The sequence below is a fragment of the Staurois parvus genome, unplaced genomic scaffold (genome assembly GCF_062004578.1).
Source record: "Staurois parvus isolate SC_StPar_1 unplaced genomic scaffold, SC_StPar_1.0 ptg000022l, whole genome shotgun sequence".
In the NCBI taxonomy this organism is placed as follows: domain Eukaryota; kingdom Metazoa; phylum Chordata; class Amphibia; order Anura; family Ranidae; genus Staurois; species Staurois parvus.
Window position 1 is genome coordinate 2,443,266 of NW_028317818.1, and position 18,761 is coordinate 2,462,026.

Sequence of the window (18,761 nt, forward strand, 5' to 3'; positions counted from 1 at the left end):
GGTTTTCTTACCATTGGGAGTTTAGACACCACGTACCCTTGACCTGCTGAAGGGAGTAATTTGAAATCCAAAACTAGTGGGGCATGGTCAAATACACCCAGGGGTGGACTGACCATTTGGAAACTCGGGCACTGCCCGAGGGCCGGGGGTCAGTAGGGGGCCCCATGAGATGCCCCTGGTACCTTTTACATAGGCTTTTTTGAGTTTGCGCAAGGAAACAGGGGCCTCATGATCCCCTATTGCCCGGGGGTCCCCATGATTTGTCAGTCTACCCCTGAATACACCTCTGGGTAAAATATTCACCCTCGACAGTAGTTGTAACATTGGGACAGTATTATATACCAGATCTATTCTAGACATAGTATTAAATGTATCTGGATGAAATCAGATTTGACGATCTTCTGGATGCCTCCACCTCCATACACCAGGTAGCTCATAAGTCTGTATCCAATCTACAAAAGTAGGTTGAACTCTACTAGTGTCAGATAGGGGCTCCATAGAGGGGAGCCCCTATCTGACACCATGCACAAATCTTTATGTAGGACATCCGTGTAGAAGGGAGATGTAATGTACGCGCTAGCAAGTATAAAAGTAATGTTCAAAAACTGAAGGGAGAGGAGAACCTATCCCCCTTCAGGATCAGTTTTAACTTACAAAACCTCAGTTGGCAGAAACTTGATAGGAGAACAGAGACTCCTCTAGAGTAAATGGTATGGGTAGCAAGAAAAGTTTTAGGTATCCAGGGTTTATTTAGTGTTTGGAGTTTAGCATCTACTAGGTGGGTCTCTTGAAAGCATATCATATGAGTGTAACACCCTGCAGAAATACTGTTTGCAGGATGTTAAATATACACAAGATGGCAGTGTCCTGCAACCCAGTTGCACAGACTCTGTTGAAAAGCTTTGTGGAATTTGTAGGCTGAATTGCAGGATTTCACTGTTTGACAGAGAGCTATTAAACTACATTTCCCAGCAGAGCTAGCTAATGAGCAGCGGCCAGGGAACCAGTGGACGGTAAGTGGAAGGAGAGCTGGAGAGCAGGTGTGAGGAGAGGATCGTGTGGAACGCCGGAGGTCCCAGCTGGGCCAGACTGCAGAGAGCGTAGGAGAGAGGGAGAGGCATTTGGGAACTCGGGCACTGCCCGAGGGCCCTGGGTCAGTAGGGGGCCCCATGAGATGCCCCTGGTACCTTTTCATAGGCTTTTTTGGGTGCGGTTTGATTATGGGCGAGGCCACAGGGGCCCCATGATCCCCTATTGCCCGGGGCCCCCATGAGTTGTCAGTCCGCCCCTGGGCATGTGGCATCCACAGAATGTGGTAATACATAGTCATGGTAATTAAGTTACAGTAGTACACAACAATTAGAAACAGAGAAGATAATGTACCAAAGGCATGAAAATATCTAACCTAAAGCCGGCCATAGATGATGCGATTTCCTCCCACAGAGCTGTTGTGTTCTACTGATGGGGGAGGGGGGGCACAGGGGGAGCCGTGCCAGGAGAACACAGTGATTATTGCTAGGGGCTATAACTGCTGGCAATAATCACATAAAAACCTGGCAGGCTGGTTTCGGTACAATCAGCCTGCCCATAGATGGATGTCAGCCGTTCCTGCTGAACTGGCCGAGATTCAAACCATCTATGGCTGACTTAAACCACCCTGGTGCTTCCCACAGTGACTTAGTCTTCAAGAGAAGCCCTGTGCCATTAAGCTTCTACCTGACTGCCCATCTGCCAGTTTTGACGGTGGAGTGCCACTAACCTGGTTGCATATACTTTGCTTTGCTACCTCTGCCTCAGCAGGTGTGGTCTTTCTGAGCTGCTGAGGGAAACAAAGGAACTTACCTTCCCTGAGGATGTCCCGAAACCCCAGGGGTTTTGGGAAAGGGAGTCAGAGGTGTCTGAATTTAGCGAGTAAATGGGCATTCACAACCCTCACCTTGGCACTGTGGCCTATACATCCAGTAAGCTGTAGAGAGGCAGTGGAGAGACAACACATTACAGAATAGCGAAGTGCCTCATCCTCACATACTGAATTGGTAGCTGACCACTCACTAAAAGCTGCTATAAGACGAGTGCCGAGTGTAAATTGACAATGCATTTATTTACATTCCCTTTCAAAAATCTTAGAAATGACCCAATTGTGCTCGTACAACATGGATTCAAAAACACAGCTACCCAGTAGTAATACACCTGCTTGATACCTTTTATAGGCTGGTTGCAGAATATTCTATACTCAAACATTCTATTAGGCATACTGTTATACAAAACAGCTAAATTAAATGAGCTTTGTTTAATATTTAAAACAAATATTGTAGCATGTGTGAGGAATAAGTTCTGCTGCGGGTTGTGTGTGACTCCCTGGATGAGTTTACAGCACAGTGAAAAGGCAAAGCAGATAGTAAGATCTTAGTAAAACAGAAGTGTGATGTTTTTGTTTTATAAAGTCTGTGTGTACAGGCATCGAAACAGCAAAATAAAACAAAACCAGAAAATAAATCCTTGCCATGTTGAGCATCTAACTACAAACACTGGAACCTAACTATCTGTCCTGGAGCAACCTACTGCTGCCCAGGCACCTGACTGTCACACAGAATAAATCATGGTCCTTTGTCACACAGACTTAATCTCATCATAAAAGAAAATGGCTGCTCCCCAATCTGTCCTGTACAGAGATTCCTGGCTTCCTGTCACTCATGTACAGTAAAATCTAAAGGAAACCTTTATGGCTGAATAGGTATATTAAATAGACCCTGCCACCATACCTTTTATTTAAGAAAGAAGACTCAGAGCTGTCAGTCAAGTGAAACTCTAAAGTATTTCACTTCGTTCATCCCCTGGTTTCTACATAAAAGTTATGGGGCTCTTACTTAATGGTATGAGTAGTTGATAACACTAAGGGGTTTATTTGCTAAAGCTGGTTCACACAGAATCTCGTGCACCTGTGCATGGTAGCCAATCAGCTACTAACCTCTGCTTGTTCAATTAAGCTTTAGCAATAAAACCTGTAAGCTGATTGGTTTCTATGCAAAAGTGCACAAGAGTCTGAGTGAACCAGCTTTAGTAAATAAACCCCAATGTCTGCACCACATCCCAGTTAGAATAATGTTACCAAGGACGATGACTTTTAAGGTGCTCTCAAGCAAACATATGGTCTAATAAAATATTAAAACTTGTACAAAGTTTATTGAATTACATGACTTAAAAAATTTCATAATAAAATCACATATTTCATTAACATGAGGTTGTCCTCATTTTTACAGTGTTACAGAGCTTTACTATCCCAAAATGATTAGCCCGTGAGGGCTTCTTCAGGGGGAGGTGACCACTAGAACTGTTTAAAGTAACATACTGTATAAATACACAAATAACACCCACACAAAAAGTAATCATAGCAATGTGTCACATTTACTATGAGGGTTCTTCAAAAAGTAGTTTCCACACTTTTTAACACATATGTGTGTGTATAAAAGTGCGGAATCTTTTTGAAGACACCTTCCTTGTATCTGCAACCATAGCCAAAACATGCTTACCACATTACATATCATTCATCTATGGGAGGGAGGATGGAACCTCAGATTAGTGTGCTGCCATGGGGCTCTTTAGTGACAAATGAACCAGACTGTAATAAACATATATATACATGTGTTGGATAAAGTACATTGCTCAAAAAAATTAAAGGAACGCTTTGAAAACACATCAGATCTCAAGGTGGAAAAATATCATGCTGGATATCTATACTGATATGGACTGGGTAATGTGTTAGGAATGTAAGGATGCCCCTTTGTTTAATGGAAATAAAAATTATCAACCAACAGAGGACTGAATTCAAAGGCACCCCGAAACTCAAAGTGAAAAAATGATGCAGCAGGCTAGTCTATTTTGCTTACATTTCATTACAGCAACTCAAAATGGTACTCAGTAGGTTGCATTGCCCCCACGTGCTTGTATGCATGCCTGACAACATTGGGGCATGCTCCTAATGAGACAACGGATGATGTCCTGGGGCATTTCCTCCCAGATCTGGACCAGGGCATCACTGAGATCCTGGAGAGTCTGAGCTGCAACCTAGTGGCATCACATGGTCCGAAACATGATATCCCAGAGGTGTTCTATTGGATTTAGGTCAGGCAAGCATGGTATTCAATGGTATCAATTCCTTCATCCTCCAGGAACTGCCTGCATACTCTCGTCACATGAGGCCGGGCATTGTTGTGCACCAGGAAAAACCCAGGACCCACTGCACCAGCGTAGGGTCTGAGAGTGTGTCCAAGGATTTCATCCCGATACCCAATGGCAGTCAGGGTGCCATTGTCTAGCCTGTAGAGGTCTGTGCGGTGCTCCATGGATATGCTTCCCCAGACCATCATGGACCCACCACCAAAACATGCTGAATGATGTTACAGGCAGCATGATGTTCTCCACAGCTTCTCCAGACTCTTTCACGTCTGTCACATGTTCTCAGGGTGAACCTGCTCTCATCTATGAAAAGCACAGGGCACCAGTGGCAGATCTGCCAATTCTGGTGTTCAATGGCAAATGCACAGGGTCCAATAGAGGACGTCGGACCCTCAGGCCACCCTTATGAAATCTGTTTCTGATTGTTTGGTCAGAGACATTCACACCAGTGGCTTGCTGGAGGTCATTTTGTAGGGCTCTGGCAGTACTCATCCTGTTCCTCCTTGCACAAAGGAGCAGATACTGGTCCTGCTGATGGGCTAAAGACCTTCTACGGCCCTGTCCAGCTCTTCTAGAGTAACTGCCTTTCTCCTGGAATCTCTTCCATGCTCTTGAAACTGTGCTGGGAGACACAGCAAACCTTCTGGCAATAGCACATATTGATGTGCCATCCTGGAGGAGTTGAACTGCCTGTGCAACCACTGTAGGGTCCAGGAATTGCCTCATGCTACCAGTAGTGACACTGACCCTAGCCAAATGCAAAATCAATGAAAAACAGTTAGAATAGATGAGTAGGGAAAAATATGTCAGTGACCTCCACCTGTAAAACCATCCCTGTTTTGGGGATCGTCTCATTGTTGCCCATCTAGTGCACCTGTTGTTAATTTCATTAACACCAAAGCAGCTGAAACTGATAAACAACCCCTCTGCTACTTAACTGACCAGATCAATATCCCAGGAGTTTAATTGACTTGATGCTACACTCTTGGATCTTGACAGTATATAAAATACAATCACAAGAGGGAGTCCCTTCACAAAAAAGACCAGTTGCCAGTATCATGAGCTATTTAAAAAAATATCAAAAACATCTCATGAGAAATTGAGTATTAGATCGCTGCACATTTACAATTCTGGACTCCAGTAACACCAACATAAATCAACCATAGGTTTAGATTAATTAGATAAAGCCTCTAATCACCAAATGCTATCCAAACACAGTAACCTATATAGCAATATTATCCAGTATCACTCAAGTCACATTAAGTTCACAAGTATAGTCAAATGGAAAGTCCAGTGCAGCAAAAAAAGTTTGATCAATAGTAAACCAAAATTCTCATCAGAGCAAAATACACAATAGGAAGGGCTACCTTGTGGCTCAGGCAAGATGGCTGCCGGAGACATTGGCCTTTTATACCTCCCATGCTGCTGTGGTGTGACTTCACCAATGGGGCGTAAAAGCAGTTAATTGGTACTGCACATGTGCCATTCCCATGGAGCCAGAACGCTTTAGGTCCTAAAGCCTGAGTGTGACCCAGACATAGAGACCATAAACAGGGAAGTGACACCTTCCCCCCGGAGGATAAACTTATCCACAATGGCTTCCTAATGTGGACCAAACAAGAGCAGCCCAGCACCAACCAGGGTGTGAGATGGAACTACCTCAATGACAAATCACCAGGAACACAAAGAAGCCATAATTGTTGGATTCCAAACATAAAGGGAATAGAGAATGGAGGGAAGAGGGGGTAGGGATATCCCCGAGGCGCTAGCAGCGCAACCAAGTAGAACTGCTTAGAGGGCAATGTGTATCGCCTCCAGTGTGCACCTTGTGAATCCTTGTGGTCACAGTAAACACTCAGCGCAATATAACACCATCACTGGTAAGAATTAAGCATCCCAGCAAATGAAAAGATAATAAATACTACCCTGTAAAAAAAAAGGAAAAAAGAAAAGTGAAACATAGAAAAAGTATACAAGGGGCTAGCATGGGCTAATGCTACATATTTACAAACTTGCTACAAATTCCAAAATATACTTTACAGTGCTATACCAATACAGACTAGCACATAATTGGACAAAGCAATTGTAAGTAACCAAAAAATCCATATACATAACCAAATTGGTCAAACCAAATATTTAAAAAAATCATGATTAATGGCTAACTTGAGGGTTATATATATATATATATATATATATATATATATATACTGTATATATGGGACAGAGATTTTTGATTTATAAGAAGGGTTTGAAATGCATCATCTCATTAAGGCCAGGATGTTTAATGGCATTAACATTATAGATCCATCGTGTTTCAAGCTGTAGCAAAGTTTAAGTGTTTTCATGTGAGGGGGGATGTGCTCAAGTTACTGCTAGGATACTGGCAACTGATCTTTTTTGTGAATGGGCACCCCCTTGAGGTTGTCTTCAATATACTGTAAAGATCCAGCAGTGAGGATTTTACAACCTTTTTCTTGCTATATACTTTATACAGCATATGGCTATATATATGTTTATTACAGTCTGGTCCATTTGTACCTCCTATGGTCACTAAAGTGTCCCATGGCACTACACCAATCTGAGGTTCTCCCCTTCCTCCCATAGATGAATGAAAAGCAATGGGGTATGTATGTTTTGGCTATAGCTGCAGATAGTAAATGTGACACATTATTATTATTACTTTTCTGTGTGTTTGTGTTAGTTGTGTATTTATACTGTATGTTTCTTCAAACATTTCCAGACCATCAGCGGTCACTTTTCTCTGAAGAAGCCCTCGTTGGCAAAACCGGTTGGGATTGTAAAGCTCTGTACCGCTGTAAACATGAGGACAAGAAGACCATGCTAATGAAATATGTGGTTTTATTATGAAATGTTTAAGTTATGTAATTCGATAAACTTTGTACAAGTTTTAATATCTCATTAGACCATATGTTTGCTTGTGAGCACCTTAAAAGTCCCTGCTTCATCTTCCTTGGTACATAAAAGTTATGTTGAGAGGGAAATGGAGGGACAGAGCAGCTGGGCCAGCACCAACAGTGGAGAAGACGATAGGGCTATGACATGTAAGGAGGGAGGGGGCTGTGCTAGGGAACTGAAACTTTCTGAAGTGCCAATTCCCTAGCAAATTTAAAGGCACATTGCAAGTCAATAAAAATCATTAATGGAAAGGAAAAGCACTGCAAATAAACATTTGATTTACTTGATTTTTTTCCCTGCAGTTTCTTTTTAGTTAGTGACTGAGTGTCTTTGTGGACCTATTTAGACTAAATGGTGCATTAACCCGCATGTGTTGCAATAGGGCATTCCATTCATTTTTAATGGCCAATAAAAAACACCTCTGTCCACAACAAAAATGCACCTCTGCTTTTTTTGCCAACATAGTGCACCACACCATCTGGTCATTGTGGTGCTTTTTTTTACTGTATATGTGCATTGTAGCACCATTAAGAATAAATGGCATTGTACAACACACATACTGTACAGTATACCTGAGCATTAACAGTAACACATAGTAAAGTATGGTAAAATGTGCTTTTTGCCACAACATTATAATGTGAATCCAAGTTGAGGTTATTGATATTATCAAATCAAATGACATGAAGCTGGTGCACAAAGTGGCTTAAACCAAAGGTTGTTATAAACTAGTAGAATTTTGCTGGAAAATTTTCATTTATAGAATGTTTGCTCAATTTTCTAGTCTTTAGTGGGGTCAAAGTGACAATCGCTTTTAATTGCAATAATGAGGAAATTCAAAGAAGCAGAATAGAAAATGTTTCTCAAACAAAGAATTTGCAACAGTGTGTGTGGTTTTTGTTTGGGATCTTTTTAAATGTTTTGTAGACAATAGAGAAAAAAAGTCAATAGCAGCTTGAAAAATGTAGAAACAGTTTACAATTACTTTTTGCTTTTTTGTCTGTTTTTTTCTGGTGTATTTTAATGTTATCTATTAAAAACAAATTTCAAATAACGCTAAATATATAAGTAAAATACACCAACAAAGCACAATACACACTTTATTTTTCATACCTATTGTCTTAAACACCTCAACTAATAAAGTACCGTACATAAGAAAACTGACAGAACACAGGTAACAGACATTTAGGATCCATCCAAACTACTTCATAACAGTATCATAAGAAAGATACTACATGGATTCATGAATGGTTGAAAATGAAAAACAAATCTAGTTTCTTTTTTGCTGAATTATGGTGGCCATGAATGTAGTGTATTTGTATTTGGATGTGTAAGTTAACCACTTGCCCTCCAGAGGATTTAACCCCCTTCCTGAACAGTTTTGCGTTACAGCGCTGCCTTACTTTAACTGACAATTATGTCCTTTTTTTCCCACAAATAGAGCTTTCTTTCAGTGGTATTTGATCGCCTGTGCGTTTTTTATTTTTTGCGCTATTAAAAAAAAGACTGACAATTTTGAGAAAAAAAATTTTTTTGACATTTTGCTATTAAACGTGTCCAGTAAAAAAATTTGAAAAAATCAAATTTCGTCATAAATTTAGCACAAAATACTACATGTCTTTGCTAAAAAAAAATCCCAATACTTGTAAATTAATTGGTTTACGTGAAAGTTATAGCGTTTACAACTGGCGGTATATATACTGGGTTTTTTATTTTATTTTTTATTTTTACTAGTAATGGTGGTGATCAGTAGCAGGACTGCGGCGGGCATTCTAACACTAGGGGGAACTGACTTGGTGTCACTGACATCCTCAGTGACACCAATACAGTGATCAGCGCTAATAAAAAGCACTGACACTGTACTAATGGCACTGGGCAGGAAGGGGTTAACATGTGGGGTGATCAATGGGTTAACTGTGTGCTGTGTGTCATTTTACATAGTGTGTTGTGTTTGTGCTTCACTGTAAGCACACTGCTTTGTATGGCTGTGCTATGCAGAGCCATGCAAAGCAGTGTGCAGGAGCACTGTTTGCAAACAGTTCTCCCTCCCATCGGAGATGCTCGGCAATCACCAGGCGCCGGCGAGTGATCACCAGCCAGGACCCGGTCATTGACAGTCAAGGCCATGAATGGCGCACCCCTACCCGGAACTACAGAATCACGTATATATAAATATATAAATATAGGGAGAGAGAGAGAGATATGTGATTTTGCACACCCGTGCCGCCCTGTAGCAGTACTTCTGCTATAGGGTGGATGGGAAGAGGTTAAAGTTGTTGTAAAGGGCTGAAGGTTTTTAACTTTGTGCATTCTATGCATGAAGGTAAAAAAAACCTTCTGTGTGCTGTTCCCCCCCACAGCCCCCCCAAATGCTCACCTGAGCCCCCTCACCTTGATCCAGCAATGTGCACAGGAGCCTCAGCTGTCTCAGATTTCTCTCTCTTCTCATTAGCTGAGACAGAGCAGTGGGAGTCAATCACAGCCAGTGATCCAAAGAGGAGAGAGAGGGGAGGGGCTGAGCTACAGCTCTATGTGTCTTATGGAGACACAGAAAGGGGCTCGGGAGCAAGCATGCAGCAGTGCCCCCATAACAAGCAGCTTGCTTTTGGGGGCAATGGTCAAGGAAGAGGAGCCAGGATTGCCTGCAAGGTGACCTTGAAAGAAGAAGATTGGGGCTGATCTGTGCAAAACCAATGCACAGAGCAAGTAGGCATGACATATTTGTTATTAAAAGAAAAAAAAACCTTTAATACCACTTTAAGGTTTCGAAAATCCAGTCTGTAAATGGATAGAGAACTGGCTGAAAGACCTCGGTCAGAGAGTAGTGATTGAAGAGGAACTTCATTTAAACTTTAGAAATTTCAGAAAAAATACTAGCAGCAGGGAGTCAGTTTTGATAAATATCCAGTTAAAATAGCAATCTGCATTTTTAATATGAAAAAAGTAACCTGCAAAGGCACTCACCCTATTGTACAAAAATCCAGTCTGTAAATGGATAGAGAACTGGCTGAAAGACCTCGGTCAGAGAGTAGTGATTGAAGAGGAACTTCATTTAAACTTTAGAAATTTCAGAAAAAATACTAGCAGCAGGGAGTCAGTTTTGATAAATATCCAGCTAAAATAGCAATCTGCATTTTTAATATGAAAAAAGTAACCTGCAAAGGCACTCACCCTATTGTACAACTGCTGCCATTTTAGGCGTCGGCAGCTGAGGCCAGCACCCTCTGATTTCCTGGTCTGTCTGCTGCTTCTCCGTCCTGTACAATGGTAAATCACAAGCAGTGCGTCCACTGGCACCTTACATGAGCTGTGCTTGGTTGATATACTGTGCATGCACTGCACCGGCGGCCCCACTGCACGTGCATGAAACTTGCTATTATAGAGGGCGGAGAAGTGGTTGGTCAGTGTAGTCGAACACAGGTGCATGCGCAGTACCGCTGCTGAGTCTTTGCCATTTTGGCTATTCTTCTATCCATTCGAATGGTAGTTTTTCGCTTTCTTCAACGTCTTTCAGGTTTTGGTTGCCATTTGAAAGCATTTGCGATCATTTTAGCTGAGCAGCCTATCATTTTCTGCACTTCTTTATATGTTTTCCCCTCTCCAATCAACTTTTTAATCAAGGTACGCTGTTCTTCTGAACAATGTCTGGAATGACCCATTTTCCTCAGAATTTCAGAGAGAAATGCACTGTAACCAGCATGTAGAACATTTGCTGCCTTCCTTCCTTAAATAAGGGCAATAATTGCCACCTGTTTTTCAAAGAATGAATGACCTCACTAATAGATTCAATTACACAGAATCAGCAGCATGCATGTCATGACTGTTGGGTCTGTTGGATTTCTATTAGTCTACTACACCTGCTAGTAAATTATTTGCCATGTAGAAATATCATTTCTACCAAAAACCGTGATTGATCAGGTTAGTGATGTCTGACTGCTATTATTTTGAACACAACTGTAGCTAGCACTCTCAGTTTCATTGAAAAAATTTTTTCAGCACACCGTGCTCAAAAGATTGCCTATCCCTGCCTTGAAATGGAGACATGCAACAATGTATTCATTGCACATCAAAGAATATAGGTTCAAATTTGTATTTTAGTCATTATGCAGGTTGGTTACAAGGGGCGTTACAATGTCTGTAAACTAATTTGTAGGATGACTAGTAAATGAATGTTACCATTATCTGAAAATACAGTAATAAAACTAAAGCACTGAGCTGAACATAATGAAAAATAAACAGGTCTGCAAAAAAATTTTCTTCAAGAGCTGTCTTGGTTATTCCACGTAAGCTTTATGTTTTTTGGTGTGCTGAATCCGAAAATGACCTTCATTTTGTCATAGGACATCACGTTTCCTGACAATTTAGGTAACTATGTTAAATAAGGCAATACCTCAAAATAAATGGAAATAGACTTATAAAATTAAAGTTTTATTACAATTTTTTTATGAAAATCCTTTTTTGAACTGAAATGAGCTCTTCTACACACACTAAATTCGATTCTTCTTCTCTGTGAGGCTCCTCTTGGAGCATTTACGCTTGTGAGTAGCATCTGGAATGTCTCTCTGAAGCATCCAACAGTAGTCTGCCATCATTGTAATGCTCCATTTTCCCTGGTATTTCCTTTCCATCTCTTTAATGTCTTGGTGGAATCGTTCACCTTGTTCTTCACTCACAGCTCCCAAATTTTCAGGAAAGTAGTCAAGGGGGGACTGGAGGAAATGTACTTTCAAACTCATCAGACAACCTAAAGCTTGAAATACTTTCAGCATTCATCCGACGATCTTTTTGTAGTGAGGATCTTTGTTATTGCCTAAAAATTTCTGTACGACTTCTTTAAATGCAATCCACCCTTCTTTTTGAGGATCCGTCATGGTATTGACAAACTCTTGATCAACTATAAGCCTTCTAATGTCTGGTCCGACGAACACACCTTCCTTCAATTTTGCCTCCGACAGGCCTGGAAACTTGGTGACCAAGTATTTGAAGCATTCTCCATCTCTTGGAAGTGATTTTACGAATTGCTTCATTAATCCCAATTTATGTGGAGAGGTGGTAGAAGAACTTTATGGGAAGGTACCAAATGTTCTATGAGGACTTTTTTTTTCACCGACTGTTAGCACCCTCGGATGCCAACTCTTCTTGGTCTAGTGATTTTGTTGGTCTCGACTGTCCCATAGACACAGAAAACAAGGGTATTTGGTATCCCACCCACTGGATTCTTCAGGAAAGATTAACCTCTTCTACCATTAGAAGCACAGACTCAGGGCTGAGGCTTACACATACAGCATGCTGCTGAGTATGCCAGTAGTCAGACATGTCACTCAGAGCAGCACTTGTATTCACCCCCTTTGCAGGGGGGGAGGGGCAGAGATTGTTTACCTGAAAATAACAACAAAGGGCCAGAAGAGAACTAGGGAAATGAGGAAATAGAATTTTTTTTTCCTAAAACTTGCTTAGCTTGTGTATATATTGCTGACCATCAGATTTACAGTGCTATATTTTTTTTTTTACATAACTCGGACAACCCCTTTAAGGTTTTTTTTGGCATTTTATATCTTAAATGCACTTATGTGAATTAATTAATAGTACCCATAATATAAAAAAAATACCAAAAATTTTAAAATATTTGATAAATTTGAAGACAATTTTGCATTTTGTGACAAATCATGACATCTAGGAGTTTTTTCAATATTTTTTTTGTTTTCAGTACACCAAAATACATGGAAATTAGATGAAAATAATCAAACAGCTTTTTAGTCGCAGACCTGTGTAATTGGTTAATACTCATTTTAGTTCTCACTTCTCGTCATCAAATTAGGAGTGAATAATCCAATTTCCAATAACAGTCATTATAATTAAATACCTATGCTCATATTTTTAAATATGGATTTCATACATGCATATGGGCAGATGTATCTGTTGTAGCATATACGCCAACAGAAGAGTAAACTACATTTGTGTTTTTTTAAATTTTGTATTAATTTTGCCGACTGCTCTGTTATCTTCATTGGTTAGCACATATGTTACAAAAAGCAGTGTAACGTTCTATTTCTACTCATAACACAGTGTTTCCCAGACAAAGTGTGGGAAACTATGGACAGTGCCAGTCTTCACAAAGGATAGTATTTGGGGAAACCTAGCATTTATGTACAGAACAACTTTTGTGGGAATATAATTTTCCTGGTGACTCCTGACACCATGGCATGAAGCCATAATCTTAAATTACATCTTTAAATGGAAGCACACAATTTACAGTTGGTATTTTGGAGGGAAGAATCATGTTCAGACTGGATCACTACGCAGGTATGTTGGCTCAATTATAAGTGCCTCGTCCATGTATAAGAATAACATGACTTTTGTGGAAAGGAAATAGGGATTTTTTTAGGAACTACATTCACACAAAAATAATGTTAATTAAAAGTATGGCTTTCTTTATTCGTACAAAAATATCAAAACAATTTAATATAGTGATGCAATGACCCTTCTGTATGATCATGCCTAGTTAATCACTGATTAATTACCACTTTGACATAGTCAAGTAATTACCAGATTGGTAAATGTTTCCAAAGTGTCAATAACGATTATGTTTAAGACTGGTGAAATGTTATAAGCATGGATCACCACAGTAAACTATAAAGTAGAGTCTGTGGCTGAACATGTCCATTCTTATATACCCCCCCCCCCCCCCAGTGAAAATGGCCACCAGAAGAACCATCCCCATGCCACAAACAGCTTTCAAAAGGAACCAGGGGGCAGGACCTGGCAAGTGCCATGAGTGCCAGCAATCATGTACACCCGGCAGTGGCAGCTGCCCATGATGTCGCTGGGTGCCAAAGGTGCACAGGCACACAGTCAGAGATGCCTGGGCCTGCACAAAGCACCACCAGAAATTTCAACCCATGATCTCACAACCCAGCAGAAGCTCAAACAACACCAGATGGCAATGCAAGAATAAAGGGAGGGGGAGAGGTGGCACCCAAGAAACACTCCACATTTGTATGCACATGTGACCCTGGCTTAACTACTGTTGATCCAATAAAGTTTTGAACCTACTACACTATTGGCGTTCCCTTTTTTCTTTTGACCCTCTTGCTGGAGGGTTTCAGATCTACATCTACCACTTCTGGGGTACCTGGAACCAGGAGGGGAACCCCTGTCTACCTATCATTTGGGGCAAGAGGGCTCTCTGGACCTGGAGGTATATTACTGCACCCAAGGCTGATGTCAGTGTTTAAGAGGGATGATCTATGTGTTCTCTGGATCTGCATGCCTGGCTGGTCATCTGGATAAAATTATACACATGCGCATTTAAAATGCGCGGTCGGTGAGTGCGCATTTTTTCTGTTTGATTCCAGTCACCTAATGAGGAGGAGGCCTTCACATGTTTGATTATTTTATTGTGAAAGGACTTTACGAACTATTGCACTTTTATTATTTTTTATCTATTTAATTACATTACAGCGCTGCACTATATATTTAATATTCTTGTTATGAGGTCCAGTGATTCCTTGGAATGTTTCAGCAGCTGATTTTTGAGTGCTCGCTTTACTTTTATTCAATCAATGTGACAGCATGGCAACACATTGCATGGTACATGAAAGGGCTAGTTGACTGTGTTTGCCCCTAGGAGCAATTATTTCAGTCCTCACTTGGCAGAGTGGTTGTAGAGACTGAAGGTTTTTCACCTTCGTGCATTCGAGGCATGAAGTTAACAATCCTTAAGTGTGCAGCTGCCCCCTCGGCCCCCCCTAATAATTACACAAGCAGCAGCTCACCCAGGTCTCTCCCTCCTCATTGGCTGAGTCAGAGCAGCGAGAGCCATTGGCTCCTGTTGCTGTCATTCACAGCAAGTGAAGAGGGAATGGAGGCAGGGCTGAGCCATGCTCTGTGTGTCTCATAGAGCACAAGCAGATTGCTCTGGGGGCACTCAGAAGGGGGGAGGAGCCAGGAGCACCTGAGGGGTACCAGAAAAGAGGAGAATAAGGGCTGCGCTGTGTAAAACCATTGCACAGAGCAGGTATGTATTAATTAATCACTACACGTAGATGGAGGCACCCTCTTCTAAGTAAGTATTACATGTTTGTTATGTAAAAGAAAAAAAATCTGAACCTTTTAATATCACTATAGCATTTTTGAAAATTCAATCCAAACTCTTTATCTTTGTCCTGTAAAATCAGTTAACCTAACTAGGAAATACACCAAACAATTCTATTTTCATTTACAGGTAACATTGTTAATACAGCATTTACAAATAACTATGACCATACAGGAGGGAACTTTTTCAAGCTTTTTTTTTATTAAATGTGCTGCAGATGGTACAAACATTAATACACAGTCTCAGTGAAAACTATGTTGTTTTGTGTTCATGTTGTAGTTTAGTGATAGCTGTGGCTAAGACCATCAACCAGGACAGCAGTGAACTTCTCCCATGCATGCTGGATTTGAGGAGTAAAGGCATTTCCCAGTTTGGCAGCCAGGACAACAACCAATACTTCTCCAAGACGCTACACAAAAAAGAAAAACATTTTGTTAGTATTTATGCAAATCATTACTTTATCATATTATTTAATTAGAAAAATAGTAATATATAACAGTTTTTTAGTTACCCCCAAAGCAAAGATGTGGACTACTATTGACTACTACTATTATTTTAACTTTAGATGGAGTGTGAAAGTGTTAGTACCCCTATAATTCTTTTATATTGCTGTGTGTGCATATTTCCTTTTTTGTCTCTAAGACAGGAAGCATGTGTAAATCTCCTCCATGAGACACAAACAGCAAAAAAAAAAAAGCCTTGGTTTTTAGCTATTCCCTACTCTTCGAAATGAACAAAGTTTGGATTTAGTTACCCTTTAAATATCATTACAAAGATGACAATTAAGCCCAGTGTTAATTAAAATATTAAGATCAATACCCTAAAGTTCACAGGATCCACATGCAGCTCGTTGGCATGTTCTATACTGAGCTTTTGCAGAGCACCCTTCACGTTGTCCAGGTGTTGGACGGCATTGCCAACAGCTCCTAGAACCTTCTTGCCATGTGCGTGCACCTTAGGATTACCAGCAATTGCAGTTGGGTTAGAGAGATCTCCAAAGGAGCTGAAATACCTCTGGGTCCAGGGGTAGACTTGAAACAGCCTAGGAAAAATAGAAGAAAACATGTTTAAATAATAGATTCCACCAGGAACCTTCAAACATATATACATCAGCAATAAATAAATACAACTTCATGGGTATGATGCAGTACCTGTATGACATGTATGACTAACTAGTATGTACCTGTGGCCTTGTACCAGTTATTACTTTCTTGTATGTGTGCAATGATACGAATAACAAATAAATATTATGTTATTACACTGTGTAAAGATATATGTTACTTTCAAAACAAATATTTATTACAGTATGTATATTGCAGGAAGTCACATCTTAAAGTGGTTGTAAAGACTCAGGGTTTTTTACCTTCATGCATTCTATATATGAAGGTAAAAAACCTTTTGTGTACAGCAGCCCTCCTAGCTCCCCCCCAAATACTTACCTGAGCCCCATCAAGATCCAGTGATGTGCATGAGAGAGCCTCAGCTCTCCAGGGACTCTCCCTCCTCATTGGCTGAGACAGCAGTGGGAGCCATTGGCTCCCACTGCTGTCAATCACAGCCAGTGAGCCAATGAGGAAAGAGGGGGGAAGGGGGCCATGCCACAGCTATGTGTATGAATGGACATGCAGAGCAGCAGCTCAGGAGTGAGCCTGCTTGGGTGCCACCAGCTACTTGCTCTGGGGACACTTGGCAGGAGGAAGGGGTTGGGAGCACCAGCAGCGGACCTGAGAGGAGGATGATTGGGGCTGCTCTGTGCAAAACCACTGCACAGAACAGGTAAATATAACGTGCTGTTTTTTTTTTATTGCTTCTTTTTTAAATTTAACTTTTATTTGATTTTCCAGTATAAAAAGAACAACATATTTATAAAAATAATTCACATATACACATTCCATAATACCCCCTTATACCCCCTCCCCCCCACACCCTTCCCCCCATCCCCTTTTCACCCCCTTCCCCCATCTCCTTTTCCCCCATCCATGTCCTCTTCCTGACCTATATCTTCTCATGTTTATCTATTTATCTCCAGCACTGCTCTCCCTCAAAAGCACAATTAAGACTCTCTCCTGGCTTCTAATTTCAATTGCCTTTAAATATCAGTTTAAGAAAGAAAAATAGATAAAATTAGAAGTATTTATCATGTTTTCAGAAAGAAACATCAGTAAAGATAAATACATGACCTGTATCTTTTTGGTAAAATTCTGGCAAAGTATTATTTTGATTAAAATAATTGCATAGGTTACCATAATAAGCCAGAGTAGTTGGAGAGATTTCCTTTCACTTCTTGTCCCATAGCCGCAACAGGAAGTGAGAGGAAATTTCTCTCTAATGGTGAAAATCCCCTCTTAGACTGTTGTCACCAGAATTTGCATTGCCATTAGAAGAATTCCTTTCCACTCCTGTTCTGGTGGCAACTCATGATTTGGGGTTTTCTCTCGTTTTCACTCTAGGTGACAACGGTGACCAGAACAAATGTAAGGTGGTTACACCTACCTGGGACACAGACAGAAGTAAATAAATTATTCCTCTCCACACCATCCATATCTATACTTTCCCATCACTTTCTATTCTTCTAATTCACTGTCACAATGACTGGAAAAACAATAAAAGGTGTAAAATATGCAATAATTAGGGAAAACTATTTGATTTGACTTTACGTAGTGCCTTGTTATGCAAACCCAAATCTGATTCAATATAGTGTCAAAAATATTTTATATAAGTTAAACTGCATGTTGCAATTTGAAGCCTTAGAAATGCAAGACTGTTAAATGATTTGGGTTAGAAGGTGACAACATAGTAGAGAAATAATGAAAAAGTAGCAACACCAAGTGAAATTGTTATACCTGCTAAGTGCTTCATGTCCATCCTGTTCAACATCGACCTTCTGCCACACAGACTGGATGGCAGACTTCTCTTCAGCAGTCCACTGAACCATGATGGTGGATTGAGTCAGATGTGAGTAGCTCCTGCTTCTGATTTAAGAAGTAGATGGTAGGGATAAATTTGTCCCCATTTTATTTATAGGGTGCTTTGTTGGTCACGCCTACATTTCATTTGTGCTTTGTCATAGTATTGTATCTCCTTTAAACTGATAAGTGAATCATATAACTGACTATGCTGTTTTATATCATTGCCTTGTTCATAACTTATTTTCTATGTCTACATATGATTATGCTGATCGCACAGAACATGGTCTCACCATGCATACGTTAAAAGCAGATAAGAAATAAACAGCTGTGCAACAGATAAAATTCTTGATACAGAGCACCAAATTTTTACAGATGTCTTTCATGTCAACAGATTTTATGTGTTACAGGTATTACACATAGGACGTATACTCTCAGGTCACCATAGTGTTGATGTTTAGGTAGATAGGATCATGATGATATCACCATCAAGCTTGGTTGCTTAGTAGTTCTGAAAATACACTTATTTTAAAGAAATGTATTGAATATTATTGAAATGTATACACATAAAATATTGGGTTCACCTATGTTTTAGGTACATACTTTCTATATACAGTATTAGTCATTTCTAATAGCAAGGTTATAATAATGCAGAAATATACTTTTTGCCA

General features: G+C 40.3%; 1 protein-coding gene and 1 long non-coding RNA gene across 2 annotated transcripts in view; one reads left to right on the top strand and one right to left on the bottom strand.

Annotated features, from left to right (window-relative positions):
- Window positions 1-14,953: 14,953 nt before the first annotated feature.
- Window positions 14,954-18,761, top strand: part of LOC149472157 (uncharacterized) — a 41,646-nt gene continuing 37,838 nt past the window's right edge. Inside the window, exon 1 of the long non-coding RNA XR_016315234.1 lies at window positions 14,954-16,960. This is a non-coding gene — a long non-coding RNA (uncharacterized LOC149472157). The remainder of the gene's footprint in view (window positions 16,961-18,761) is intronic.
- On the bottom strand, window positions 15,364-18,188 carry LOC149472158 (hemoglobin subunit beta-3-like). Its single transcript, XM_089691708.1, has 3 exons — window positions 18,028-18,188; window positions 16,004-16,226; window positions 15,364-15,593 (listed from the first exon to the last, which is right to left on the bottom strand). The coding sequence occupies exons 1-3, from the start codon at window positions 18,117-18,119 to the stop codon at window positions 15,465-15,467; spliced, it is 444 nt and encodes a 147-aa protein (XP_089547834.1). The 5' UTR covers window positions 18,120-18,188; the 3' UTR covers window positions 15,364-15,464.